This window comes from Vollenhovia emeryi, unplaced genomic scaffold (assembly GCF_000949405.1).
Source record: "Vollenhovia emeryi isolate VEMERY1.0 unplaced genomic scaffold, V.emery_V1.0 DF939347.1, whole genome shotgun sequence".
Classification (NCBI taxonomy): Eukaryota; Metazoa; Arthropoda; class Insecta; order Hymenoptera; family Formicidae; genus Vollenhovia; species Vollenhovia emeryi.
In genome coordinates, this window is record NW_011967019.1 from 69,602 (window position 1) to 97,436 (window position 27,835).

The 27,835-nt window shown below is 45.2% G+C and overlaps 2 protein-coding genes, 1 long non-coding RNA gene and 1 other non-coding gene across 5 annotated transcripts; 1 reads left to right on the forward strand and 3 right to left on the reverse strand.

The window, feature by feature from the left end:
* Nucleotides 1–4,258: 4,258 nt before the first annotated feature.
* Nucleotides 4,259–23,966, reverse strand: LOC105558410 (synaptic vesicle glycoprotein 2B-like). Of its 2 annotated transcripts, XM_012006069.1 has the most exons (13): nt 23,803–23,966; nt 21,701–23,164; nt 13,985–14,273; nt 11,157–11,304; nt 10,911–11,091; nt 10,401–10,722; nt 10,165–10,323; nt 10,005–10,093; nt 9,762–9,926; nt 9,563–9,682; nt 9,266–9,486; nt 9,023–9,185; nt 4,259–8,939 (listed from the first exon to the last, which is right to left on the reverse strand). In XM_012006069.1, exons 3-13 carry the CDS (start codon nt 14,255–14,257, stop codon nt 8,759–8,761), a joined length of 2,022 nt encoding a protein of 673 aa, XP_011861459.1. In that variant the 5' UTR covers nt 14,258–14,273; nt 21,701–23,164; nt 23,803–23,966; the 3' UTR covers nt 4,259–8,758. The 2 variants fall into 2 exon arrangements, with proteins under 2 accessions (XP_011861459.1, XP_011861460.1); XM_012006070.1 differs by lacking the exons at nt 13,985–14,273; nt 21,701–23,164; nt 23,803–23,966 and adding an exon at nt 11,687–11,889.
* Nucleotides 23,136–24,367, forward strand: LOC105558409. The gene is made up of 2 exons (XR_001008670.1): nt 23,136–23,205; nt 23,775–24,367. It is a non-coding gene; the product is annotated as an uncharacterized LOC105558409 (long non-coding RNA).
* Nucleotides 23,352–23,424, reverse strand: Trnaa-agc. Its single transcript has one exon. It is a non-coding gene; the product is annotated as a tRNA-Ala (tRNA).
* On the reverse strand, nt 24,053–27,802 carry LOC105558408 (RING finger protein 113A). The gene is made up of 6 exons (XM_012006068.1): nt 27,603–27,802; nt 27,377–27,450; nt 26,556–26,759; nt 25,905–26,121; nt 25,178–25,370; nt 24,053–25,096 (listed from the first exon to the last, which is right to left on the reverse strand). Exons 1-6 carry the CDS (start codon nt 27,712–27,714, stop codon nt 24,919–24,921), a joined length of 978 nt encoding a protein of 325 aa, XP_011861458.1. The 5' UTR covers nt 27,715–27,802; the 3' UTR covers nt 24,053–24,918.
* Between the last annotated feature and the right edge of the window lie 33 nt (nt 27,803–27,835).

The following is a 27,835-nucleotide window of genomic DNA, read 5'->3' on the forward strand; positions in this document are numbered from 1 at the left end:
CCGCTTACGCGTCCGATACGTACGCCGATCACGTACGCGCGCGGACGGGCAGGATAGACGCAATTCCCCTCGCGTTAGACATCGCTCACGCGTTTAAGTCTTTCGCGCGCGTAAGCCACCCCGCCGGCGGCCACGTGATTCTATTGTATTCGTTAATTGCCCGCGAGTGGTTGAGCTGAAGGACGTTCGGCGAGAAGATCGGGGCGGAGGACAGCGCGAGCAGCGAGAGAAATCGTCCCATCTGCTCCCGAAAATCCGTCACGAGAGATCCCGCAAGGACGTCGCGAAATCGCCGCCGCCGCCGCCACCACCGCCGCCGCCGCCGCCGCCGCCGTGGCCGTGGCGGTGGGGACCGATCGCGACCTCGTGAGCCGCCGACGTGGTCGCGCGACGGTTTTTCCGCAGTCGCTGCGAGTGTGGTACCACGGCAGGAGGGATCGTTCCGCCTATCTCTCTCTCTCTCTCTCTCTCTCTCTTTCTCCCTCGCCGATTTCGCGAGGTGGTGGCGAAACGGAGCTGTCGCAACGCGATTTCCCTCGTGGCGATCGCACGCCCTCCTCTTCGCCCCTCCGGGTTTTCCGCGCGTGACGACAGGGGCGGCGTCCGGAGAAAGTGAGGCTCCCGGAAATGTACACGCGAGCCACGCTGGAGTGCTTCCGTTTATGTAACCGCCGCCGACCGCCGTTCGTCGAGATACGTACGCGAGAGATCGCACGTGCGGGCATCGAAGTCTCTCTTCCCGACGATTCGACTCTCCGGCGCGCGCCGGTTCGCAGTGCGTCCGCCGTCTCTTCCTTCGACCCTTGTCCACGTCGCGGTGTGTTTTCCTCACGGAGCGGAGTGCGTACGTGTGTGCGTGCGCGCGTGTGTGTGTGTGCGAGTGTGTGCGTGCGTACCAAAGAGGATTGCCACATAGTTGCAGCGGGACGGACTTTCGACATCGGCGACGATGACTGCGACGGAAGCGAGTGTAAACCACGACGTCTCGATAACGAAACGGAGAGATCACGTGTACGGGGAAACTGTGAACAGCCTGTCTTGTGGCTTGCCGCCGTTTAAACCTGATCCACGATGTGCTCTGTGCACCTAGAAACATCCTATTTTATGTAAGCGAATCAAAACGCTTGAAAAATTTGTCGACTAAGTACGATTGTGTAGTGTACAATTTATCACCTTGCACACATTTTTTGAAACGTAATTATTGGCTACGAAATAGAATGTTTCTGGACGCACATTGCAAGATCAGACTTGAAACTTTGCTGCCACCTCTGTGCGTGTTGACGCGACGTTCTCCAGGTAGCAAGCTAATGTTTTCGTCGCCAAGAACGTTATTTTGACATTGAAGTAGGTGACAAACGTTAGCCCGATACCCGAGTCACGTCTCGGACGGATGCCCTCCCGATTCCGTTACACCGCGATCCCCGCGTTCGGCAAGCAGGGAGTCGAGCAATGTAAATTACGATGCGCGCACGATTCTTTCCCTCCACTTTCAAGTTACAAACTGGCGTTTCGACACGCCGATACAATCGCGGAGCCATCGTAGCGGAGAGGAGACCTTGAACGCACTTACCCGAGGATAAGTCGAACGTTTACGTAACGGCGTCGGCTTTAGAAAGTGCACGGGGATCCGAAAAATTATCGTTAACGCGATAACGTGAAAATAAGAGAAAGACGAGTGAGATACGAGGGACTGGTATCGAGAGACGAAATAAGAATGACAAGAGTTTTGGCTCTCTCTCTACCTGCCAGCGGACGTGGAAGAACGTTTCGCCGTGGTCTCGCGACGGTTGAAACATTGAATACAAGTATTACGAGTTAACATCGATTTCTCTCATATCCATTCGCCACTCGACGAAGGCGTCTTCTAGATTTCCTCGTTCGTATTTATGCGCATCTTGTAATATCACATTCCGCACGCACACATTTTAGTCTTATATTTTATCTCATGTTAGGTTCAGGAAAAACGAAGAGGTCCTGTGCAAAAGAGGAGGAAAGAATAAGAGTGAGAGAGGAGAGGCGCGCGCCCGCCCGCCCGCCCGGCGATTTGAATACCAAATCGCCATCTCTTGTGCAATTCCCTCTTGTCTGTCTCTCTCCTTTTTCTTCTTTCCGTATTCCGTCTCGGGTCCCTACGACCTTTCCACGTCTACCTACCTGCGTGCCCCGCGTATTTTTAGGCGTGACACGCTTTCTTTGTGCCGGTCGGCCGGACCACCGTCGCAAAAATTACTCCTCGTAAGAGAATACGCGCGGTACTGTTAAATCGGCGTTTCTCTTTTTCTTTTTACCTCTTTGCCTCTACCTTCCCCAGGCTTTCTCACGTACGTCTATCTAGCTCCCCAATTTTTTTTTATTTATCGCTGCTGTCGAGCTGGACACATTTTGCAAATTATCATCGTGATAAATTATTCTCTTCGGTAGATAGGCAGAGTATTCGAGAAAGTTGAAAAAACATTTTTAACTAGTTTCCAATTTTATCGCGGCCATCGTTATATTCATATTAATATGAATAAAGGAACTTGAGTTTTGCAGCTATATACATGTTACATATGGCGATAATAAAAAATAATATCTGATTCACCCAGCTTCTTCAGGGTTATTTGATATTCCTTCATTCTCGTTACTTTGTTACCAAGGCTAGCTTTATAATGTATGCACATATAATTCTGTAATTTAAATATTAAAGACATCAAGAGAATACCTAATGGGTTTCGCGCGACGATTTCTTTCTGGGCTTCCTTTGAAATCCCGGTTTATTCTCGAATCCCGTTTACCACGAGCGATGACACTTCGTGGCTTAAAGTAGCGAGGGTAATCCGTGCAACATTGGACAGAGCGACGAAAAGTCGCGTGAAAAAAAGAAAGATTCCTCGCTCACGTCGGAAACGTCTGCGCAGTTAGCTGTATTAAGATTTGTCATTTTAAGTATACTCGCGCGCTATTTTTAATGATTATTATACGACATAGGATAACTACTACCAGGAGAGCGGAAACTACCGTGGGAAGGAGGCTGCAAAAAGAGCGGACCAGACGAAGACAAAAAATAAAAAGAGAGGGAAGGCTCGGCGGAAGAAGAACCGAGTAACTTGGTTTAGCCTCTCCTAGGCTTTGTCTGTATGGGAGGACAGAGACATAGCCTAGAATAGGTTAGGTCAGGGCTCGTTCAACATGGATCATCCTCCGACACATGATCCGCGGCGCCGAAGGGCGGCGGCGAGGGGGGGGGGGGGGGGGAGAGAAGGATCTCCAGGGTCAAGCTCAAGGTCTGCACTCGGCTGGATCGACTCTAAAGGATGTCACGCATGCGCGCGCGTGCGCGCGCATCGGAATTTGTCGGGAATTTTAATGTATATTATTAAACGAATCGGCGTTATGTCGCTGGAACGATTTGTTATTGCGACAAGGAATAATGAGGCGAGAGCGAGCGGGCGCCGAAAATTGTCTTGTGCATCTTAAGATACGGATAATCATAAATAATATGTGTGTATATGTATGCGTACCAGGTGTGTGGTATTGTGTCGAAATATTTCCGCAGTATACCTGGAACAAGGCAAATATTTTTAATACATAGTATAGTGTAGGTAAGCAGTCCTTCGCGATCGATTATTGATCTTCGAATTACCTACTGCCGAACAAGTAGATCGCTTCTCGGTCGATAACTTAATTCCCTGCGTTAACCACTGCTATTAAGGAAATATCGCTTAATTATATTGTAATCATTGTTTGCAACAATTATAATAGAGAGAGAGGGAGGGAGGGAGGGAGGGAGGGAGGTAGAGAGGGAGAGGGAGAGGGAGAGAGAGAGAGAGAAAGAGAGAGAGAGAGAGAGTTTTAAGATTGGAATAAACTTGAATTAAGAAGCTCACACAAAGAATCGGACTTGTAAAATTAAATTAAAACTATTAACGACGCGTATACCTTCGCAAATTTTAATTTAATATAATTAAGATACAGTAAAATCACCTAAGAAATGATAGTCATATGTATGTATATCTCAACTGTTCGTTAAAATATGTAAAATATATAAAAGTGTATGAAACAAGCGCTTCGAGCTTCCTTGGATGATGTCTTACATTTTCTCAAGTTACAACATCGAATAATACTAATATAATAATAACTTTGCCCGCTGATGTCTCTAATAGAACGTCTAACTTTCCACTCGTTGCGAAGGCTTTGATCGAAATCCAGTGGGAAAGGTACGTATATCCGAGAATTCGTAGGATTAACACGGGACACGGAAAGGTATAGAAGAGGTGTCTTTCGATTCAATAAAATTCTCATTAATGCCATTCGTACATTTTGCTGCGGAACCTTATTAAATACCGTCACAACTCGCGACATTTTATTGTACGAAAATTACACGACGAGATCAATGTGTAAACGGACTCCCGGCATTCTTCGCCACGCTCAGCGTCGCGTCGCCGTCGTTTCGGCCTCGAGAAAATCGAAATGTTTCCGCGAGTACGCAGTAACACGCCGTTCGCGGAAATTCCGAACTTTCCGAAGACGTTCTCTCTACCTTTCTCGGTTCGATACCTCGCCATCAAACGATGTTGAAAGAACAGGATTTATAAAATGATTGCTATTATGTGTCTGTGGACTTGATTCTAAGAGCGTAAAAACGTGTGCGGCTCGAAAGTATATCGTGAGCAAAACGCATCGTCACTACCCCTCTCTCTGGCTTTCTCTCTCGTCATTAAAATATTATATAATATGTACTAATGTATATAATATATTAATATTATAATATTAGATATACAATATACATTAAAGTGTGTGCTTGCAATTGCTCTCGTTCAAAGCGTTGCACAAAGTATCTACTTTCTCGCAGAATATAATGATATAATTTATACAATTTATAAAAAATCATCGAGCGCTGGACTCGCTGGCGAAATTATTACTTGAAGGATTATCATAATCTCTCGCGTTCGCTCTCGGCCTTACGGACGCGCCGAGCGAAACGATAACGCTAAACGATCTAGACGCGCTAGTGGCTAACGATCTAGTGGCTATCTATACCCTTCGATCGGCATTGAAATTATACTAGAGAATTATACTACCGCTATAAGGACTATGTACAAATGAGTCAACCGACGAATAATAGAACAACTCGCATTAAACGCGGATTTCCTCTAGCAATGTAAAATAAATTAATTGCCTTCCTACGTAGTGTCGAGCGCTACGTGCAATTCTTCCCGAGACGTGTACCCTAAAAATAATGTACATCCTCTCTTGGATTAGTTCTCGAAATAAAGTGACTTGTCGCTAAGAAACCTAATAATTTTTACTTATTTAATTATTACGATAAAATATTTCGCAACAGTTTTTTTTTCACAAGCTCAGTGCAGAAAGCAATATTAGTGTTCTATGAACGTACAACGCAGCAGGCCGGAAACGATGCTATATTAATTTCAATTATGTAAATAAAGTTTGTTTTACGTCATGTAACTTTGGAAAATATACTTGTCTATGAATCGCTTTTGAACGGTACAATTTTCGTGAAGTAGACTTTTGATAAAAACTTACAATTATACGAACTTTTAAGTGAGAAAACTCGAGAGGAAAAAACAGAGTGCAAAATTAACTCTCCTATTCTATTCGTAGAAGTATTGATACACGAAATAATGATAATATATCGATAGTAAAATGTCCTTTCTGCTTACATTTGTTTAACATAATTTCTCGACACGACCGATAATGTACAATAAATATTGCTGTGTAATTTCATGTTTGTTAAAAAATAATTCTATAAATTTTGTAATCAAACTCGACAGATATAAATATATTTTACGATAACACTTTTTAAAAGACATTATCTCTCACTTGTTCATACATTGCCATACAATCTCGCGTAAAAACCTCGCCTCAAAGTGTCGCTTCTTATTTCCGTATCGTAAGGATTAAAAAACTATGCGATCAGTCGAATGTGTGACCAAACGTAAACTCTAAAGTAGAAATGATATATTGTACAATGTCTCACGCGTCATTGCCGGCTATATGTAAAAGATCTTAACTAATTAAATCCTTTTAATTTTAACAATAAGAAGCAGTCTCTCCGTGACACAGTGATTACCAACTGATCGCTAATTCCAGTCTGATTAGCGTGATATGTATACTCGGTATGTAACATCCTCGATGACAATAAATAATTACATGTAATATTAGTAGAATCGTCGAGTAATTGTAACTTAGTATTAGTAAAATGCACGTTTGACCAGATTGCACGAGTATTGCATCCCCTCTTTATCATCCAATCAGTTGATAATCTCGTTGTATAAAACAAAAATGTATATACGCTATATTTATCGGCTAAACGTAACTCGCTAAGGAAACGCAAGATAGGAAATAGTGCCTCGGCAGATCCTCTAACTCGATCAGTCTACTTTACTCGAGAGTCATCTCGCACGAGACCGTCTTTACGTATTTTTCCTACGTGTGTTTCTAGTCAATAGTCTGACTAAGGCCTACAAATCTAGAGTGTTTGCTCATAAATATGATATGTCGAGTAAAATGTGGTATATATTATATATATATAAATATATATCTACGAGTGTGACAATAGATTTGAATGTTGTAGCAGAATTAATTACGTGGAGCTGCGTGTGTGCGTGCCGGCATCGGTGTTGACTCAACATTATTGTACTTTGGCTAATTTCCAATCTGAAAAGAAGCTATTAAGAACGTCGTATGGTCCCGACGAGTTTCGTAAGCATGCTTAAATTTCGTGGTCCAAATCCCTCGTCCATATGTATTGTGATCCACGTGACTCGATATCACGCAGATTGACGTAGTCGCAATTGCCTCACCGACACAACTCGCTCCACGACCAAGTTTACGACGAATTGCGACTTCCCTAAGCAGAAACGGACGACTTCCGTTAGGATTTTCATTGAAGGAGAAAAGAAATCGTCCCCAGGAGAACCACTGGAATGTGTAATGGCATTCAAGTGTCGGTCATCGCAATGGTCTCTCTCCACTTCTCTCGACGAGACGCTCGTAAACCTCGGCCCGGATATTAATCTCTTGTGTACATATATATCGATCGTCAACAGTCTGATATGAAAAAAAAACTCACTAACCGTGATGGGACGTAAACATTTATCTTATTAAATCTGCCGACGTCCTCCCCCGTCTTGATGAACACCTCGGAGACTTCACGAGGTGCATTTTCTGAATTCTAGTAGGCGAGACGTCATCGCCATCTTCATCGTTCTCACATTCTTATTGCCCAGAAATAAGTTGCCTCTCTTTTTCCAGAGATTCTTTTGATATTCTTTCCAGCTTGCCAGTATCATCCACTGTGTGTCGTCTCAGCAATGATAAAACTTTAGCAAAGTTTCTCCAAGTGAATATTACACAGATATTACATTTTGTATATATTTACGTCAAGACGTGTGATCCTGATTCTCGTAGAAAATAACATTCTACGTTTTAATATACACATCACTAGAAAGTCAGACACACACGTTCATATATGTAATTGATTGTAAGCTTGAAGACAATTAACGTTGAAGATGATAATCTCTTTTACGCTAAGAAGCTGAATTTTCTCTATCTTGTTTCTCGCTCGAAAGTCTTCGTCTAGGAATTGAGATTTCATACGGCAGCGTTTATATGAATCATGCCCCTCTTTCTTTCTCTGCCATTTATCGAATCAGCGGCATTCTAGCGTCTAGTTAGCAGATCTAATGCATGCTAATAAATCGGTAAAAAGCGGAAGTACTGAACGATTGCTCGATTACTTTCCCTTCATAGGAATGTTTCCCGTGCATAGAGTGATCTTTTCGCACAGAAATATAAAATGATTTGTTGTATCATCACAAGCGGTCTGTATGCGATGGATATTCATGCAAAGTCTCGTGTTATTCTCCGAGAATACAGGTACCTTCCGCAAACTGTATAGGAATATATCCAGGTTTCACCACATCGTGTATCGATATTACTCCATCTATAGATTGAAAGTAAGAACAGCTATGTCTTCTATAAGCGTTGCGTCTCTGGAATAATAATTGAGATATCAAACTGCATTTGCCGATACACCTCTCTAATTAATGTTTCTTAATATATATGATATATCATTATGGATGACTGTGCATCCTCTATTAAAATTGACACGTTTCATGGCATAAGCCTTATTAAAATAGTTGCACATATGTGTGTGTCCTTTGCTCAGTATACTTGCATAACGGTTTATATATCGTCAAAGGTAAAATAGTTGAGTGATTATATTAGAGTGATTATATTGCGCACGGAAACGTCCGCTCTTCTTGAAAACCTTCCCCCTTGAATATTATTCCTGAACGTTAGTATCGCTCGCACGTAGCGTTGTCGGTCACGTTCCACGAACAACAGGATAGTGCTTCGATCCAACTTCAAGTTATTCTGCGTTAGCAAAGATCGCTAAAGTCGCCGTGAACGTTCTGTGCGCTTCAAGATATGCAAGTGCCGCCAAAGACAACAGTGCTTCATTACTTAGGATATGTAACTTTGTACAAAGTCTCAGCTTCTAAAAAATTTTCTCCTTTTGATCAATAAATTATTGACATGTCTTGAACATCAGTTTTTTTCTTTTTCGAATAAATCCTAAGAATAAGGAATAGCATGCCTCCATTATGTCTCCGACACATTCGAGATTAGTCAACATTTCGAAGAATTCATTCGTCACAGATGATAAAGTATCATATAAGTTTGTGTCGTGTGCCACAAACTTTTAGCTTTAGATATGCGTTGCTGATATTCTTTTCTACCGATGGAAAGTTTACAAAAAGACAGTATGAGTATGAGGCAATTTAAAAGTTATAATGCTAGCGATGAGTAGTGCCAGCGCAGTCAATAGTGCGGGCGCGATTAAAGGCGTATCCACTAATGTCTGATATGTTGTGGTTCCTATCAGACCCGATATTCTTATAGCTGCTGCTATGAGCCCAAAAGCGGTACACCTATAGATATTAACAAATGCTTTCTTTCAATATGACATGGACTTTCGTTGCTGTTCATATCCTCAAGGTTTTTACTTCTTTACCTTAAGTGCGTGGGGAAGCTCTCGACTGTCACCAAAGTTAACGATGTCCACCCAACGGCAAAAAGGGCTGTGAAACCACCTTCAAATACAAGAGTTGCCGAGCTGTTTTGGTGAATTAACATCAAACATGATGCAGCAATGGAAGAGAGGAAAAGCGGGAAACCTAAATGGTAAAAGACCAAGGGTCGGTTAAAGTTACACTTAAAATCCACTTGTTGTCTGTAACAAAACTTGTCAACCAACTTATCAGTTTTGGCCGCTGGAGAACGGTGAGTGCCAAACCTGCCAGCACGGCAGCGGGCACGAAAGCCAATTGAGCAACGAGATGAGCATGCAACGCCTCTTCGATATAAATGTTATAATCGAGATCGAGAGTCGGACAGGACCCGCTTAAACTCAGCTCCGTGTTATTCTCCAATTTACATCTGGTGAAAACTTGTGCGGATAAATCTGTGTCAACAAATCTGTAACAAAGTATGCACGTCCGATTACACCGATGAATATAAAAATGTTTAACATTGCACAAGCGATGTTACTTACTTTGAATATACAATAACACTGTCTCTAAAGTGGGTTTTGCTAGACTTAATGCTACTGAACTCTACCGATTGGAAGGTACAATTGTCAAAATCGACATGGCTGAATACCATTTTAGTAAATCTGTAAACAGTTGAAAATTATATTTATAGGAAAATACTTGGTCGTTTTCCACTGATTTATCTTGAAATAACGTCCGTACTTGCAGTTCGAGAATATAGAGTCTTTGTACTGACGATTTTCCCAAGAACCGGTAAACGTTGTACCATTATATTCCTCTTTAACAAAGTGTTGAGTTTCAGTTTCGTATTCCCTCGCTCGCAAAAGTTTCAGATATTCGGGACACCATATCATAAGACCGTAAAGACTGAACATAATAAAAATAGAATGAGCTTATGAAATTTCTGTTCGATAGAGATTACCTGAAAATTGACTCGAAACTTACCTGAATGAAGCAGCGGTCCAGATAATCAACAGTACCAAAGTCACGTGTAGATGAGGCGTTGCAAATAATTCCAGGAAAGAATTCCAGAACTGCGGGTAAAGAACAAATTGACTCTTGCGGTCAAGATTGTCGCGTAGCGATACCTTTCTCGAATATTTACCATTTCAATGGAATAAATTATGTCCGCCAGAACGCTAGTGTGATTGCTAGGAGACGGCGGTGCCAAGCCACGAGGTCTTTTAGTCGGAAGTTCCAGTTCAGAAAGCTGATATTGAGTACCCGTTGCGCCTTTCCGAGCGTTATTTCTCTTGTATATCCTCTGAAGCATTAAATCGCCGAGAAATATTAGGTATTAAGTATACAATTGTACCATCGTTCCACATTACACATTTTTACCTGATAGACCATCATCGCCTCCACATCTCGACCGGCCTCTATGAGATACCTTGGACTTTCCGGTAGAAAGATGAGACCGATTGTCGAGCACAACGCCGGCAGGCAACATAATAACAAGAAACGATGCCAGGCGCTGAAGTGTTCCTTATTCTCTAGGACGACCATCTCTCCCGTCGTGGGCACTACCGCCCAAGCTAAGAGCGCCGCGTAAACGCCACCGAGCGCGCACGCTGCCACGAGTATGCCCGTCCAGCGGCCCCTGCTCAACCGTGGACAGCATTCCGCGAGATACACGAATGCCAGTGGTACCGCTCCTCCCACTCTGTAATACGATAAATTAAGTAGCAAACTAAATAATAACATCTAAGTAATCCCTTTAGCTTAAAAAGGAATAACACTGAATAGCAAACCAAATAATAGCAATATTTAAGTGATCCACTTAGCTTCCATTGCTTCAAACGATACCGAGTTACGCGTATCTTAAATCTACGACGGATAAAGGAAAATTACCCGAGAGCCGAGCAAAATCTAGCTGTCATAAAAGTGCCGTAGGTGGGCATGAATGTCGCGACGCCGCTGAACAGAGCGTGCACGGACATGGCCGAGAGGAGGGACCTGCGTCTTCCCAATCTGTCGCCGAGGCCGCCCCAGAACAAGCCGCCCAGTGCGAGGCCGACGAGAGTGATGTTGCCTGGAAGAGCATTGCCGTTCAGCGTCGCGAGGCGAGTGTTCGCGCGTGGGGAAAACAAAACTCACCGAGCCATCCCTTCTCGCTGTCCTCGATGCAAAGCTCGACCTCTGCGCTCGGCAGTATGTAAGGTACGACGAAAATCTCAACGGTGTCGGCCGCTAGGCTCAAACCCGTGCAGAAAGCGGCGAGTATTTGGAAATAGCCAACGCCAGCCTGCAACATTACATTCGATCGGTTAATTTTTACACGGCGCAGGCCTAGCTTACGTGTCGCAAATTAACATTCGCGAAACGTTCGTCGGTGGAAAATGTAATGCACACGTAATTCCTCGGGTGTCGAGTCGACGGGCCACTCCTTTCGTCACACTGAATAAACAATAAATACGTGCCACGATACGTGCGCGATCTTAACGATTGTCGTTCAACGTCCGCTTACTTGTCATCTCATCGATCGACGTCGGAGCGACAGTCATTTCTCACTGGGCCGAGATTAAGGTTCACCCGCAGTGGTAAAAAAAAGGCATTAGGTGTGCATTCGTTTTCTCTTTTCCGCGGAGACGTAACCTCCGCGGCGCGACGTCAAGAAAAACGTTTACTGGGAAATCCTTGAGGTAGCCCGGTACTTCGCGCGGTACGTATTTTGCCTTAACGATCGATTCGTCCAGGACTTGGTCCATTTTCGCCGGGAGAGAGAGAGAGACGGGCTCCGATCCGCGAGGGCAGAATCTCATTCACTCCGGGCGAGAGCGAGCGACGCCATTTCGCCCAGGTTATGTTATGTTTCCGTTCCGCCCAGCGTCCCGCATATTTTTATGTCGCGGGGGCCCGCGAGTCCCGCGACTTCTCGACGCGCCGACGGGCGACGGGGCGCCAATGGGGGGGCCCGCGCTCGCCGGCAGAATCGAGCGACGATCGAGGCGCGGCGCGATCGATACTTCTCGACGACTCGAGCGATCGATATCCATCGCGTTCAAAATGATTCGCCGCCGCTGTCTCGCGATCGGCGGGGGCGATTTAGCAGTTCACTCTCGCTCCTCCGTGAGCTGGAAGGTCAAAATTGCTCGAGAGGATAAAATTCGGATGCGCAGAAGGGATCGACACGCGAAACGAAACGAATGAACGGAGTGGACCTCCTAGTTATACTATGGATACACCTCCCATACACTATACAGCACCGAAAGATCGCAGAAACATCGCATACACCTTTCACTGCAACATCGTAACATTGCATGGAGCTTGCGAAATGTTTCAGCAACGTTGTTGCAAGCTTGAAGCAACATTGAAATGTCCTCCCCCAGACGTATTACGATGTAACATTGCAGTAGTGGCACGGTGCAATGTATTTGTAATATTGATTTCCCCACACAGCACAGAAAGATTGCAGCAAGATTGCAGAAATGTTACATTGCAAGATTGCAATATTGCAGCAACGTTGCGCAACATTGCTGCAACGTTTCTGGAGGATTGCAGCAACGTTGAAATGTCCGCCCTCAGAGAGATCGCGGTGCAACATTATAGCAATGCTGCAGTGCAATATTTTTGTAATAATTTGTTGTTGTTGTACATAAGCAGAGAATTTACTAATTACATATGCATCCGGGCCTTCTTCAATACACAGCAAGCTATTGCGAAGCAACCTAAGGAGATTGTGTCGCTTCGCAATAGATGGAGATTCCGAGCAACACCGCACTGATCAAGTACTTAATAATTCGCGCATTATTGGTATCGACGAAAATAACATTATAAAATTCTCGTAATTAGAAAAAATTTTTTAATAGAAAATATAGTAATTTTTATTATTTTTGAAACATTGCTGCAATATTGTTATCGAAAGTTTGCAATTTTATATCTCTGCAAGATTGCACTGCAACCTGCAAGATTGCAACGTTTCTGCAATGTAACTGCAACCATCTGTGCTGTATGGGTCATTATACGTTATTTATATAAATATGCAGGATCTTATGATTTTAATAGGTTGTTCGGAAAGTCTGTTTTAAATTTCCTATATACATATGTATTTATAATAGATAGGAAATTTGAAACAAACTTTCCGAACAACCTAATAAATAAAATTTGCGAATATAAAGACACCCAAGAGATGTGTAAGAAAAAATTGAAACGTTTTTTCTTATCGCTCTTGGATGTCTATTATATTGTATATTCTCAAACTTCATCTATTAAAATCTGAAGTGCCCTACCGATACCATGCAGCAATATCGGCAATCACGAGACTATTAGGCTGCGTTTGGAATACATGAGATATAATATAAATTCGAAAAATCTAAATAATATTATAATACGTTACAAATATATCTTGCAAACTTTATAATATTTCTACAAGGTTACTGAAACGTTGTTGGCGAAATATTACAATTGAATGTCTCTGAGCCGTCTGTGCAATATTACATTGTAATTTGCAATGTTGCAATGTTTCTGAAAGCTTTGGTGCTATACGGGCCATCGTATACTCGTGAATAGTGTGGAGGAGAAATTGGTCGATTCGCCATTCACGGTGACGCGCTAGCCGTGCGCGGCCTTTTGACGAAAACAGTAGTTTTTTTCCGACTAATATTGAAACTTGACTGATTGCAGACTTATGACACGGGGGATCCCTGCAATAGCAGATAAAGGTTGTCCAAGTTAACACGAGCGAAACGACAAATAACAAATTACGAATGATAAATCTGCGAATCACGACCGGCGTGGTTAAGTAAAATCGAATGTCCAACGAATTGCGCACAGTGGGGCGCCAGCTCGACGCATCATTTATCCTTATTTAACATCCGACGAATGACAAGGATAAATGATGCATTACGCGTCGAGCGGAACGCACCTAGTGAGTGGGAGGGAATGGCGGTGGGGGGGCGGGGGGGGGAAGGGGAGCGATCCGTCACCTGCTTGATGGCGTCCTCGTGAAACTGCGCGAGGAGGGTCGCGTCCGCGCTGGAGTCGATGAGGTCGTGCTCCGCGGAGTCGGCCGAGGCCGAGTTGACGCCGGCCGTGGCGACGCTCGCCGGCTGCGTCGTCATCTCCTCGGTGTAGAGGCCGGACCTAGTGTTCGCCGCGCCGCGCTCCCCGCCGCCCGTTTTCGTCCCGCTGCCGCCGGAGGGTGCGAGGCCGCCCCCGCTGCCAACGAGCCACTGGCTTTCCTCCTCCGATGAGGGCATCACTGCCAGAAACCATCTGGAAGCGAGATTAACCGGATAATGAGGCAATAACCGGCGAGCGCCTCGTTAATCCCCGTCTCCTCTGACGTGGGTCCTCGCGATATAATTACATCCCTCCCCCCGCGTGTCTCGCGACATAAATGGCGATCGCGATCGCGATCGCAACCGCGTTCCGCCTCGATTACAGATACTCTCTCGCGGCGGACTGAACTTGAAAATCGCGACGGTAGAAAGGCTTTGCCCCCTTTCGGTACGTCGCGCCCCGCATTAGCGCGCAGATAAGATAAAGCGCGAGCCGAGATATACAGGTGGGAACGTTGGAGTCAATATTGACGTTTGGAGACAAAGCCGGAAGTCGGGGCCGGAGGGCGAAGTGAAAAGCGCGGCGGGCGCGCAACTATATCCCAGTTTCGCGGGAGCGAGCTGATTTTCTACGATGGAGGAGGAGCCCGGCGCGCGTTCTTTATACGGCGCGCGTCATCGTGACTTTCGCGGCTGCCTTTTTCATGGTTTTATTTGCTTTCGCGACGCCTCATTTCACCGACGCTATCGATATAATATTAAACGGTCGCTTTGCGTCGCGACGGAGCGTGAAGAACGCGCGAAGATCCTCGGTATTTTAATAATCGCGTTTTACAATCGTTATTTCGTCAGATCGAGCGTCAGTTGGCAATTTTCGCGATACCGAACGTTCCCGTACCGATGGGTAAACCGCTGGGGTGCATTGCGGTGTACAGAACTACGGCATTACTGGGCATCACCCAGTGAGAAATGATTCGTCGAAACGTTGTCGATCGACGAGTCAGTCATTCCTCGCTGGGTTACTAGGCATTACTGGGCAATTTTTGGGCATTAGTTTGGGCACTTGGTCGATTGGTAGGCATTGGTGTGCATGATTTTGGTCAGCGGTTTACCCCTCGTTCCAAGGAGAAGAAAGAAGTCAGGATGATGTCAATGTCAAATTTTGGTCCATATGGCATCAAATTGACCACAATTTGATATAAATTTGGTCAATATGACATCAAAGGAGAAGAAAAAGTCAGGATGTCAATTTGATGTCATATTGACCAAATTTATGTAAAATTTTGGTCAATGTGGCATCAAATTGACCTAAATTTGACATAAATTTGGTCAATATGACATCAAATTGACATCATCCTGACTTTTTCTTGTCCTTGGGGTCCTATACGTTTCATGTCCATTTCCACCAGCGTGGAGTTTAACGTTGATCTCGAGTCAGCCTGCACATCTTTGTTTGAATTCTTAGAACTAAAAAGTGATAACGAGTGAAACCCGAGATTAAAGCTAATCTAAATTAGCAGAAATGGGGGCATTAATAATGCTTGTAGTATGCGCCGCAGCTGTAAGGTCCGTTGTGTAGCGCACACGTGCTCGGAAAGGCGTGCGTCACGTCTCTTGTCTATAAGCGCGGTTCACTGACCAAGGTTCATTGTGTTCGCGATATTCGTCACGGCGACAAATGAAATATTCAACCCGTCCGACAACTTTATTTCGCAGCCGCGGCCGCCGATAACTCGGCATTTGCATATTTAAGGCGGCGGAAGAGAAACACGTTGCATTTACATATCGCGGCGGTAATCGGAGCTCGATGCGAGTTAACGCGCGAGAAAGATTACGCGCTTCGTAAAGAGATTTCGCGGGTCTTTTCGTAAACGATTTTAAACGCAACGTAGCGCACGTGTAGTTTCGGTAAGCGAGTTAACGCGCGAGAAAGATTACGCTACGTAAAGAGATTTCGCGTGTCTTTACGTAAGCGGTTTTAAACGCAACGTAAGACACGTGCAATTTCTTTTTACAGGCGGTTGGTGGAAAACATTGTCCTCGGCAATCCCTCGACTCGCGTTCCACGGCGGACCTACAGTCTTATGCCTGGTGTACAACGAATTGTTAGGCTGGTATTACATTTGTCGTATGACAAATTTTTTAAGCGTATTGATTGGCTGAAGGATAGTAAAATTCTTGAGTATCTAGAAACTTTCTATTCGGCGGCCAATCGACACGCTTGAAAAATTTGTCGTACGACAATTGTAATACCAGCCTAAGGCTATTACTTGCACGACAAATTTTTTTTTAAGCATGTTGATTGGCTGCGGGATAGTAAAATTCTCGAGTATCTAGAAACTTTCTATTCGGCAGCCAATCGACACGCTTGAAAAATTGTCGTACGACAATTGTAATACCAGCCTAAGGCTAATATTATATTTGTCGTACGACAAATTTTTTTTAAGCATGTTGATTGGCTGCGGGATAGTAAAATTTTCGAGTATCTAGAAACTTTCTATTCGACAGCCAATCGACACGCTTGAAAAATTTGTCGTACGACAAATGTAATTTTAGCCCAACAATAAGTCGTTAGTCAAAAGTCGGAACTGTACGTCGATCCTTTTTCTTTCTTGGCGAGGAAAAATAGACAGACATACAGTTCCGACTTCTGACTAACAACTAACATTGTAGACCGGGCCTTACCGTCGACCTTACTCGGCCGTCACAAAGTAACCGGAGCAGCTTTCGCGTGCGTTTACTTTCGTGGCTATAATTCAGCGCATTGTGTGAGCCCGCATTGAGACACACGCGGGAGGTCGCGCGTCCTACCAAGGCTGACTAATTCCCGGAATTGATGCAAGACCTGCCGGCGCGGCGCGCGTAGGTTCATTCGCGTGTCCTTACACACCGATTCATCGATCCGCATTGAGCGTTACAGTACGTGCACACAGAGTTTGATGGGAATTGCGAAACATGTAGAGACGGCTGGAGGATTTGCGAATTTGTGAGAAATAAGCAGCGAGCCCCTTCAATATCGGAGGACGCAATTAAAAGGGCACAAATTATGATAAGAAAAAAATAACGCTTGTTACAGGAGGTCCTTCATTAACGCTTCGCTGGCCGCAGGACGACGAATGCTCGCCCTTATCAGTTTTATCTCGCGAAAAGGTTGCGGTATTGCGTCAACGGTTTCCAGCTGAGGGAACAAAAAGACGCGTCACTACGTCAACCGCCAAAGTCGCGCAAAAAAGGGCATTAAAATTGTACTCCACCGTCCCCTGCGACGGCGCCGGGCCCTTTCGCGCGCGTTCGCATCGCGGCGATTCGAGCGTCCGCCGGGGATCTTCTCGCGCGGTACGCAGTTTGTAATTAGTCACATTTTGCAAAGCGCGTCGGCGCTCTGTCGCGAACGCGACCGCGCACGTAGACGATTTATCGATCCAAAACCGATTACACGGTTCCGTAGCGCGCGTAGACTCGCGTATACATTTTCCGAACACACAGGGTGAGACGAGCGCGCGGGTAACGCACAGTAGTCGAGTGTATGTATGTGTGTATGTGAGTGCCGCGCGTATACACGTGTCAACCTCCTCGCGAGCGTCAATGTCGCCGCAGCCGCCACGGCCGCGCGCGGCGATTCGCGTTTTCGCAGTCCTCTATTTTCTCGCCGTCGGTTATTTTTGAAACGCGAGACCGCGCAAAGCAGAGCGGCCGTCATCGGCAGGGGCATTAACGTTTTGTCTCTGCTCTGCCTTTAAGCCTCATCTACAATGCACTCTCCGCAGGGTTGGGAGGTAACTCGTTAAAGGCCTTCACACATAAAATTCCGTAAGGACGTAAAACGTAAGCGTAAGAAAATCAACAGATTGGATTTGCTACTGCTTGCGTTATTGCCTTACGTTCTCGACTGTGATTGGTCGATTTTCTTATGCTCACGTTTTACGTCCTTACGGAATTTTATGTGTGAAGGCCTTTACTTGCAACGAAGTTACAGTTATAGTTACTTTTTTTGGTGGTAACTTTAACTCAACTTCGTTACTTCCTCTACATCTGTAACTTAACTCGGTTACATTTGTTCGATAACTAGTAACTAATTTAATAGTTACATTAATAGTTGCTTTATATATTTTTTAAACCTCTACATATCGCACTAAGTCTAGCCTCTGGGCATAAACGCCTTTATCAACGCTGTACAATTCAGATGCAGTTGTGATATTTTTATTTTTACTGCGAACAAGTTAACTGTAAAGTAACGATTCGTTACTTTTTTAGTAACTGTAACGCTTTACTTTTCACAATTGGCGACTTGTAACTGTAACTAGTTACATTTTTAGCGAAAAAAACTGTAACTAGATACTTTTACAAAGTAACTTTCCCAACCCCGGCTTTCTGCGTCTAGAAACATTCTATTTTACACAAGCAAATCAAAGCGCTTAAACAATTTGTCAACGATGTACGATTATACGATGTGTAATATACAATTTATCAACTTGCGCGAATTTTTTAAACGTATCTATTGTCTGCAAAGCAGAGTGTTTCTAGACGCAGAGAGCACATTGTAGATTAGTCTTCCTTGCCGAAAATAATGTTTATTAAAAGTTTGTTTAAGTGTTGAGTCAATGTTTCATTTGAGTTTTAAAACATTTATCGAATTGTTTGCGAGATACAAATTTAAACATGCAGTTGTTTATGACACGTTCACGGTTACAAGTGTTCAAATTGCGTTTAATGATGTACAATGTCAAACGTTTCCACTATAGTTCTCTAAGTGTTTGTAAAATGTTATTGTCACTAAAGAAATTAACCAGGTGTTTGCCACGTACTTTGAAACGGCGTAACCATCAATGAAACTCTTCACAAACGATGCAACTATCGACAAAACTCTTCATAAATATAAATATAAACATCATCTCTCGCTTAAAAATTTTCGCCAGGGTTGTGGCAGAGAGGAAGGTCCCCTATTATGAGCAGGGTTGGGAAGTAACTCGTTACTTGTAACGAAGTTACAGTTACTGTTTTTTTTTGCGGCAACCCTAACTTAACTCCGTTACTTTCTCTCCATCCGTGACTGTAACTTAACTCAGTGACATTTTTGCGACAACTAGTAACTAATTTAAGAGCTACTTTATACACATGTTAAACCTCGACAGATTGCATTAGGCCTTGCGTTTGCGCTTAGACGCCTTTATCGACGCTTTACAATTCAAATGCAGATAACTGCAAAGTGACGCGTTACTTTTCAGAACTGGTAACTTCCCTGATAGCACAACAAGTCTCAGTTATGTTGCAGTTATGTTGCAAAGACATTGAAACGTCTTTGCAACATAACTGCAACATAACTGAGACTTATGTGCTATCAGGGTTGTAAGTGCGACTAGTTACATTTTTAGCGGAAAAACTGTAGCCAGATACTTTGGTAAAGTAGCCTTCCCAACCCTGTCCTTTGCCACGCAGAAACTGAGGGGGAGAGAAATGCGAAGCGTTTCGGAGGATCGATTGTCCATCGGCGTTTGGATTCGCGAACGAGGTTCACGCGTGAATAACAAAACTCCTCAGACTTATCTCCAGATATGTCAAGTTCGACAGAGAGAAACTTCGCTCTCGCCGCCTACTTGCCGAGGTCGCGTTTCAGCGTTGCGAGTCGGAGCGGGTCTCGGCGAGTGACGAACGACAACCCGCGGCAACCAGCTCGCCGAGAAGGTACTGGCTGCCCTCGCGTGCCAGAAATTTGTCTGTGGACGCACGATTGCACCTGCGAGCGCAATATTTTATTATTTCGCGTCGCACGATTCGAGTGTAACGAGTTACGAGGATGTTCGCCTTGGGAGGATCCAGGTGACAATTTCAATTTCGAGAGTGTCACCGAGGCTGAGAAGCGACACGTCAATTTGTTACTCGGAGCCAGCGCTGCGTGGCTTATCTCGTCCTGTCAACGAGAAACAGAGAGAGAGAGAGAGAGAGAAAAATAGCTGATGGTTAATTAATACGCGAGAGACGCCGAGGCCTCGCGCATTTGCTGGCGCGCGCGCCCGTCCGGACTCCCGCGACACGATCGCGCGCTCATTATCACTGTGTTCGGCCGTTACGCACTGTCAACGCACATACGCCGCACGTGGGGGCCAACACGACATGCATAGATAAGTGCGGGCCGACGAACACGAGCCAAGTGACGGACGCGGGCGCGTAGCGGCGGAGGGAAGCGCGATACGCGATTTATAAAGGCTTATTCTTGGACTCGATTATCGCGCGAAACCGGTCGTCGTGAGGACATGTGCATGTTTAATTGCCAATGGCTCGTTCCGTTCCGACTATAATTAACGGCGCTCATAAACAGAAAACGAGATCGGAATAAGAGAGAAAATCCGTCCGGCCTTCGCGTTCGAGCGCGTTTCACAAAGTAGCGCGGTATTTGTCACTTCGTTAGCCATTTCATGCTCGGATTATTATTTTTTTTTAACTGCACCCTCGTATTTTATACGCTGACGGTGGTCTAAAATGAGGCCGAGACGTATGTTTCCTTGTAATTAGAATAGAGGAAAGTCCCGTGTTACGAGACAGTTCCCTAATACGAGATAGCGAATTTCGGCTAAATTAATAGGCATCGTCCGTTGTTGGTTCCATCTCGAATTTATTGCCCCTGGAGCGAAATCTGTTTAGCGGGAAATTTATTGTTAGATCGCGTGATCGTTGCGAGAAAAGATTTGCGATTGAATTTGGGCGTTGAAAACCTACTACCCCATAATAGAGGACTATCCGCTGTACATTATTTTTGGCGCTAAAACCTTTGTCACGGCTCGTAGCTCCTCTTAATTTATCCGATTGCATTATTCGTCGGAGCCTAAAATACTCATTACTTTTTGTTGCTAGAGAAGTCTCCTATTACGAGACACGCTCCTAATACGAGACGGTTTCCGTAGAATTAACAGACCTTCATCTGTCGATTGCACCACGAATTTCTTGCCCTTGGAGCGAAATCTGTTTAGCGGAAAAGTCAATGCCTGTGTCCAGCAGAAGTTAGCGCTTGCTAAGCGCTTTGCGTTCATTGGATTATACTTTCAGATCTGTGCTGAAATAGAGCTATTCTTCTAGATCTATCCAATCAGCATAAAGCGCTTATTAAGCGCTAACTTCTGGAGAACACAGCCATTGTTAGATCGCGTGATTGAATTGCGATTGAATGTTGTAAGTCTGCTATCTCATATTAGAAACCTATCTCACGATCACCTTTTATCTACTTTTTGTTTTCTAAGCAGGACTCCAACATGCCGGGGAAACCACCGAATGCCAAGTGGGACTTACGCGGTCTCGTGAGGTCGTGAACGGGCTAAATCGCGACAGTGCACAGCATTAACGAGTCGAGATAACTTTACAAATGTAACGCGTAACACTTGTTACTCCCTCACTCCATTAATCAAACTCTCGCCGAGACCGGTCCACCTTCTTCGCGCGCCACGTCGCTTGTTCGGCCCCCGCGGATAGAGGAGACGGTGGAGGGGAAACAAAAAAAAAAAGGAAAAGAAAACCCGCGGTGCGATGCAGCAAATCGCGGTCCGGAGAAATAGACGCGCACGCATGTCGCCGTCGGCTGTCGGGCGCGAGCTAATATCATTAGAGCCGCTTATCACGGCGTTCTTATCGCGCCGCGCGTAAATCACCCACCTGGTTGATAGGGAGTCGCCGTGAAATACTGCACCTTCCCAATGATAACGTCAGCCGCCTCTCCGCTCGCGGGTCTCGCCGGGGTGGAGGAAATCCTGGGCGCGCCAGCTCTCGCCGTCGGTCGGCGCGACGACGAGGACTATCGACGCTCCGCGGTCCGACGATGAGAATGAAATAATAGGTGGCTGCTGTTTAATTCAGCGGCGCGTGGCGACGCGGCGCGCACCACCTCGTCGATCGTCCGTCACCGAGCGAATAATTTTACGTAACGACACCCGCCAGCGGCGATCCCGTGCGCGGGCGGACTTGGACGTCCCGTCGGGACTCGGTCTCACAATTTAATATTTACATAACGGACAACGTAGATGAGGGATATGTACGTTAAAGGAGCGAGCTCTGCCTCTCGGTACGAGTGGTATCTCCCTTCGTTGCGACGCCGACCTGCCTCAATGACCCGCCGCGTCGAACCTCCCGCGAGGCGAGCGTCACCGTCACACTCGGGCGCGTATCCCCCCGTTATAAATACACGTTATGGATACGACGGATATGAGCGAATCGACGCTCCACCTCGTCGGAGGATGCGACGCACCCGCAGGACCCGCCGGACGTCGCGCTCTCGCGTCCCGTCGCGTTTCGCGCGCCCTGTCCTTCCGTCGGGGATCGATTCTCGGCGTAGAGGCGGGAGGCGGCGCCGCGCGGAACGAGCTCGCGACGCGCTTTTCCGAATATCAAAGAGGACCTCGCGGCTGCCGTCGGAGGCGCGGATTTATCTCGCGGGATTCCTAGGTCGCGATGGCGCGCCGCGGACATGGCGGGCGTACCGCTCGCTCCCGGCGGCGGCCCGTGGAAAACGCACGACCCGGTGACATCTTCGCAGTACGAGGGAAACAACACTGCCGCCGCCGCGTACACCGCCGTCGACGCGCCGCCTGCGCCGCGTATCGATTTGCGTCGCGACGCCCGACGCGAGTAGCGCCTTCGCCCCGACCCCAGTTCCCCCTGCGAATCATCAGCCCGATAATTGCCAGCGAGATGGTGCCTAAACTCGGAGAGGCCTCCCGGAGTGATTCTCAAGTTGCTCTGTGATATTTTGCGCACTGTTGAAAAGAACGTACAATTGTATCAACACTGTTGCTTCGTGAGAAAGAATGTTTTATGTATTTGCTAGGAAGAGGTAAATGGTGCGTTTCTTGTACCTGTGTTTTAATGTATCGAGTATACAGCAGCATTGCCTAGGTCTCCCCGAGTGATTCTGAAGTTTACTCCGTGATATTTTACGCACTGTTGAAAAGAACGTACAATCGTATCAACACTGTTGCTTGGTGAGGAACAATGTTTTACGTATTTGCTAGGAAGAGGTAAATGGTGTGTTTCTTGTACCTGTGTTTTAATGTATCGAGTACACTGCAGCATTGCCTAGGCCTCCTCGAGTGATTCTGAAGTTACTCCGTGATATTTTACGCACTGTTGAAAAGAACGTACAATCGTATCAACACTGTTGCTTGGTGAGGAATGATGTTTTATGTAAATTAAATAAATTAGTAAGGCTCGTATGTGTTCAACACAAATTTCAAAGAATTTAAAGGACTCAGAGCCGTGACAGGATGGTAGTGTCTAAATATTCTATTCTAAATTTATTGCGAAAAAATATCACCTCGGCCAGGGTTTGAACCTGGACCTCCCTCTCGCTAGGCGGGCGTCTCAACCAATTCGACCACCGAGGCACATGGCAATATACAGTCTAATGTTGATTCCCAAGTGCCACCTATCATGACAGTATTCGAAATCGAGAACTGTGCGCCGACTTGATTTGTCAGTCTTTAAAACACAGTATCATCTCCACAATGTATCCCCAATATTACGTTCCCCCCCTCCCCCCGATTTAATAATTAAATTGAGAGTAAGAAACGCGTTTTCACGTCCGCGTAATTAAATAAATTAAATAAATTAGTAAGGCTCGTATGTGTTCAACACAAATTTTTTCGCAATAAATTTAGAATAGAATATTTAGACACTACCATCCTGTCACGGCTCTGAGTCCTTTAAATTCTTTAATGTTTTATGTATTTGCTAGGAAGAGGTAAATGGTGCGTTTCTTGTACCTGTTTTAATGTATCGAGTATACTGCAGCATTGCCTAGGCCTCCTCGAGTGATTCTGAAGTTACTCCGTAATATTTTACGCACTGTTGAAAAGAACGTACAATCGTATCAACACTGTTGCTTGGTGAGGAACAATGTTTTATGTATTTGCTAGGAAGAGGTAATGGTGCGTTTCTTGTACCTGTGTTTTAATGTATCGAGTATACTGCAGCACTGCCTAGTATATGTGTATAAATAAATATGAAACTGAATTATTTATTACTTTTGCTTTTACTGTCATCAGTGATTTGTATACAGCATCCAACTTGACTGTTCTTTTGACCGCACTTTGACGCCACCTTTACATCTCTTGTATTAATAAATATTTTTTTTGCCACGTTTTTCATTTTATTTCCCGTTTTTGACAATACGACCACAATTATATAGCTTTTAAATCAATGGCTTTGCGATCCGGCAACTCCAAAGCTCTCATCATCGAACGGGAGAGAATGTGAGAAACGAACTTTATTTAACGCTGAAGATGGCTCCAAGCTGGAGCCGAAACGTCCGTTTTAGGATGCGTTCGGGAGCTCACTATCAGCGCTACTTAGCGCTGAAAGCGTCATTCTATCTTTGTTGCTCATTATACGTCGAAGAAAAATAGACCGACACTTTCTAAGTAGCGCCGATAGTGAGCTCCCGAGCGCACCCTTAATGTATTGCATCCATTGTATCATGAAGCAGAAATAAACGTACTAATGAAATATTAACGCATAAATTGTATTGTGCTTTCATATCAGTATTACTTTCGTTTTTCAAACACGGAATTATTGTAGAGTACAACATTTGTAAGACATAAAAGCGCGTACACGTATGTACATATCTTTACTGACCTGCAGTAGTTATGTAACAAGGTGCATTAAAAAAAACCCCCCCGTTAAAAATTTCTGCCGTTCGATAAATTGAGCGTTCAGAAAAAAATTCGGAAAGTTGTAGGATCGTTCACTCACCGCTAGTCGTCCTAGAAAATTCCACAAGCGTATTCTATCGACGGTATTCTAAGACTACGTCAACTTATTACAGTGCTATTTATTACAAAATTGTGGAAAGAGACAATTTTTTTGTCAGGAAAAATATATTAATCTTCATCGGAGTCGTCGCTCGCCGCAGGCGCTTCCTTGTCCTCCCCTTTGGTTCGTGCGATAAGTTCCTTCGCTGGGTTAAAGGTGCCGTTAGTCTGGGTATTGCAGATAAAACATCGCGTGCTTTTCCTATATTGCTCCAAAGCGCATTTCTCGCAAAAGTAATGCTTGCACCTGAAAGTAGTCGCGGATTAGCCGTGAAAGACATATTGAAAGCGTCAACTTAAGAGTTCGGATATACTTTGACAATCATACTTGGTAACAACGGGATCTGTGAAGCCGTTCCTACAAATGAAGCATTTAAACGGCAAGTTGTCCTCGTCGCTGTCAATCTCGTACTTCTTGTCGTCCTCGTCCCCGCTGTTGTCGTATTCGCCGGTGGCGGCTTCTCTTTCCAACTGCCATCCCAATTTGTAATCCGACCGGTCGTGCAAGAACTTGCAGCTATCTGCGCGACAGAGAAGAATTTGCGTCGAGATCGGTTGGTATACATTTATGGAAAGATTAGGGTTGGAAAGTAACTCGTTACTTTTAACGAAGTTACAGTTACAGTTACTTTCTTTTAGTAACTCTAACTTAACTTCGTCACTTTTTCTCCATCTGTAACTGTAACTTAACTCAGTTACATTTTTTTCGATAACTAGTAACTAATTTAATAGTTACATTAATAGTTATTTTATATATTTTTTAAACTTCCACAGATTGCAGCAGGCCTTGCCTTTACGCACAACGCCTTTATCGACGCTTTACAATTCAAATGCAGATTTGATATTTTTATTTGCATTGCAAGGAAGTAACTGCAAAGTAACGATTCGTTACTTTTGAAGTAACTGTAACTGTAACGCGTTACTTTTCAGAATTGGTAACTTGTGACTGTAACTAGTTACATTTTTAGCGAAGAAACTGTTACTGTAACTAGATACTTTTATAAAGTAACTTTCCCAATCCTGGGAAAGGCTAATTAAAATGTAACGCCACGTGCCTCCGAAACCGCAGAAGCCAGTCTCCTTGTAATCCTTGCATATGTCAGGTTGATAGTCCCACCTGACCGTCGCTCGAAGATTAGACGGTGCCCGAATTGGTCCCTTGCGCACCATTCCGCTGGACGCGTTTCCAGCCGCGGTATCCTTCTTCTTATAGTACTGCGCGTAATTGTTCAAGCCCCTGTAAACCTTGTCGTCCTCCTTCCCCTCTAGTTCCTAATAATCGGGACAGAAAACTACGGCTGATGTTAGCTGTTTCAGTAAGTCAGTTTTAAACTCGGGGCCAGTATTCGTATTTCCATTCTTGTACTTAAGACTACCGTAGCCCAGATAGCAATGTATGTCTAAAAGGCGTCGCAAAGATATCTTTAAGACAACTTTTAGGGCAGAATAGCTGTCTTGTATTCTTAAGTCGCAAGGCGGTTATTGCGCGTTGCTTTAAATTCTTTAAAACAAGGATTTAAAACATACAACATTGTCTCAAGAGTACAAAACTTTGTCGCGCGACAAATGTAATTTAAGCCCAAGACTGTTTTAGATCTTTGTCTTAAAGTAAGGGCCCGAGCAGAATGGCTGTCTTATACTCTTAAAGACAGCCTTAAAACAGTGTTTTATGTCTGGCAACCTAAAGAGATTTATCATGTTTATACCTCGTTTATCTTCTGAGCCTTCTCGAACAGTGCCTGCGCGTCCCGGTCCTTTTCCGTTTCCGTCTCAAGAATAGCCGTCGCGCCTTGGTCGCTCGGGCCGGCTGGCAGAGCCGTTCTGTTGCTCTTATACGACACAGTCACGCCGTCGTCCTCGCTGCTGGCGTCGTTGTAACTGGCCTTCTCCTGCTGCCTCTTCACGCTTGTCTGCGGCAACGGAAAGGAATCAAGTTATGCTTTCACAAGTTCAACGCGGAGCTTTAGAAAGCCTCGTGTCCACGTTCCAAGAACTGTGTCCAAGTTCTAGTTCCAAGAAATGCGTAGCTAATCAACTTGCAGCTTTTCCATAAAAGATACAGGTTGATTGGTTGCATATTTCTTGGAACTAGAACCTGGACACAGTTCTTGAATCGTGGACACAAGGTTTAGGTCTTGTGTCCACGATCCAAGAACTGTGTCCAGGTTCTAGTTTCAAGAAATACATAGTCAATCAACCTGCAGCTATTCCATAAAAGCTGCAAGGCGATTGGCTACGCATTTCTCGGAACTAGAACTTGGACACAGTTCTTGAATCATGGACGCAAGGCTTTGAGCCTCGTGGTCCACGATCCAAGAACTGTGTCTAGGTACCAGCTCCGAGAAATGTGTGGCCAATTTTTCGCAAGAGATGCAAGTTGATCGACCACATATTTCCCGGTACCAGAACTCGGACACGGTTTTCGGCTCGGTGGGGCGCAAGGCTTGTTAACTGCGCCATTTAAATGCCCCGAGCGGAGGAGAAATGACGCGTCTCCGTCGCGGCGCAGGGGCTCGAAAACACTCACGCTTTGTACCATGGGATTGCGATCGTCCTGCTTCCTCTCCTTCTTAACCACCATGGTCTCATCCTCGCTGCTATCTACGTGGGAATCAATACAAACGCGTTTTATCCACACACGGCGTCTTTTTGCACACATAACCTAAAACTTAGATCGGGCCAGGCTTATTCGACACGGCGGACGCGCCGGGGACGGCGCGCACTCAGGTCGACGCACGTCGACGACGACTCACCATCGCCGCCGTCCGCTCCTCGTCGCTTTCTCGCGGCGCTGCCGCGGATCTTCCGCCTCTTGAACAGAAAGGTGCAGTTCTTCCTCTCCGGCTCCCGAACCGCGTCGTCCATGTTTGTCGACGCGTAAACACTGGCGAGAGCGCACGTAAACACCGTCCCACCGACTCTCTTCTCGTCCGGCCGGGGGCCTGCTGCTCTCTCTCTCTCTCTCTCTCTTTCTCTCTCTCCCCCC

Excerpts from the sequence above, each read along its gene's own strand:
- LOC105558410 (XM_012006069.1), bottom strand. The coding sequence starts at position 14,257 with ATGCCCTCATCGGAGGAGGAAAGCCAGTGGCTCGTTGGCAGCGGGGGC. Across the intron at positions 10,324-10,400 it reads AGGCGATGATGGTCTATCAG|AGGATATACAAGAGAAATAA; the intron begins GTAAAAATGTGT and ends TTAATGCTTCAG. Across the intron at positions 10,094-10,164 it reads TAATTTATTCCATTGAAATG|TTCTGGAATTCTTTCCTGGA; the intron begins GTAAATATTCGA and ends CTTTACCCGCAG.
- LOC105558408 (XM_012006068.1), bottom strand. The coding sequence starts at position 27,714 with ATGGACGACGCGGTTCGGGAGCCGGAGAGGAAGAACTGCACCTTTCTG. Across the intron at positions 27,451-27,602 it reads AGGAGCGGACGGCGGCGATG|ATAGCAGCGAGGATGAGACC; the intron begins GTGAGTCGTCGT and ends ATTCCCACGTAG. Across the intron at positions 25,097-25,177 it reads ACAGATCCCGTTGTTACCAA|GTGCAAGCATTACTTTTGCG; the intron begins GTATGATTGTCA and ends GACTACTTTCAG.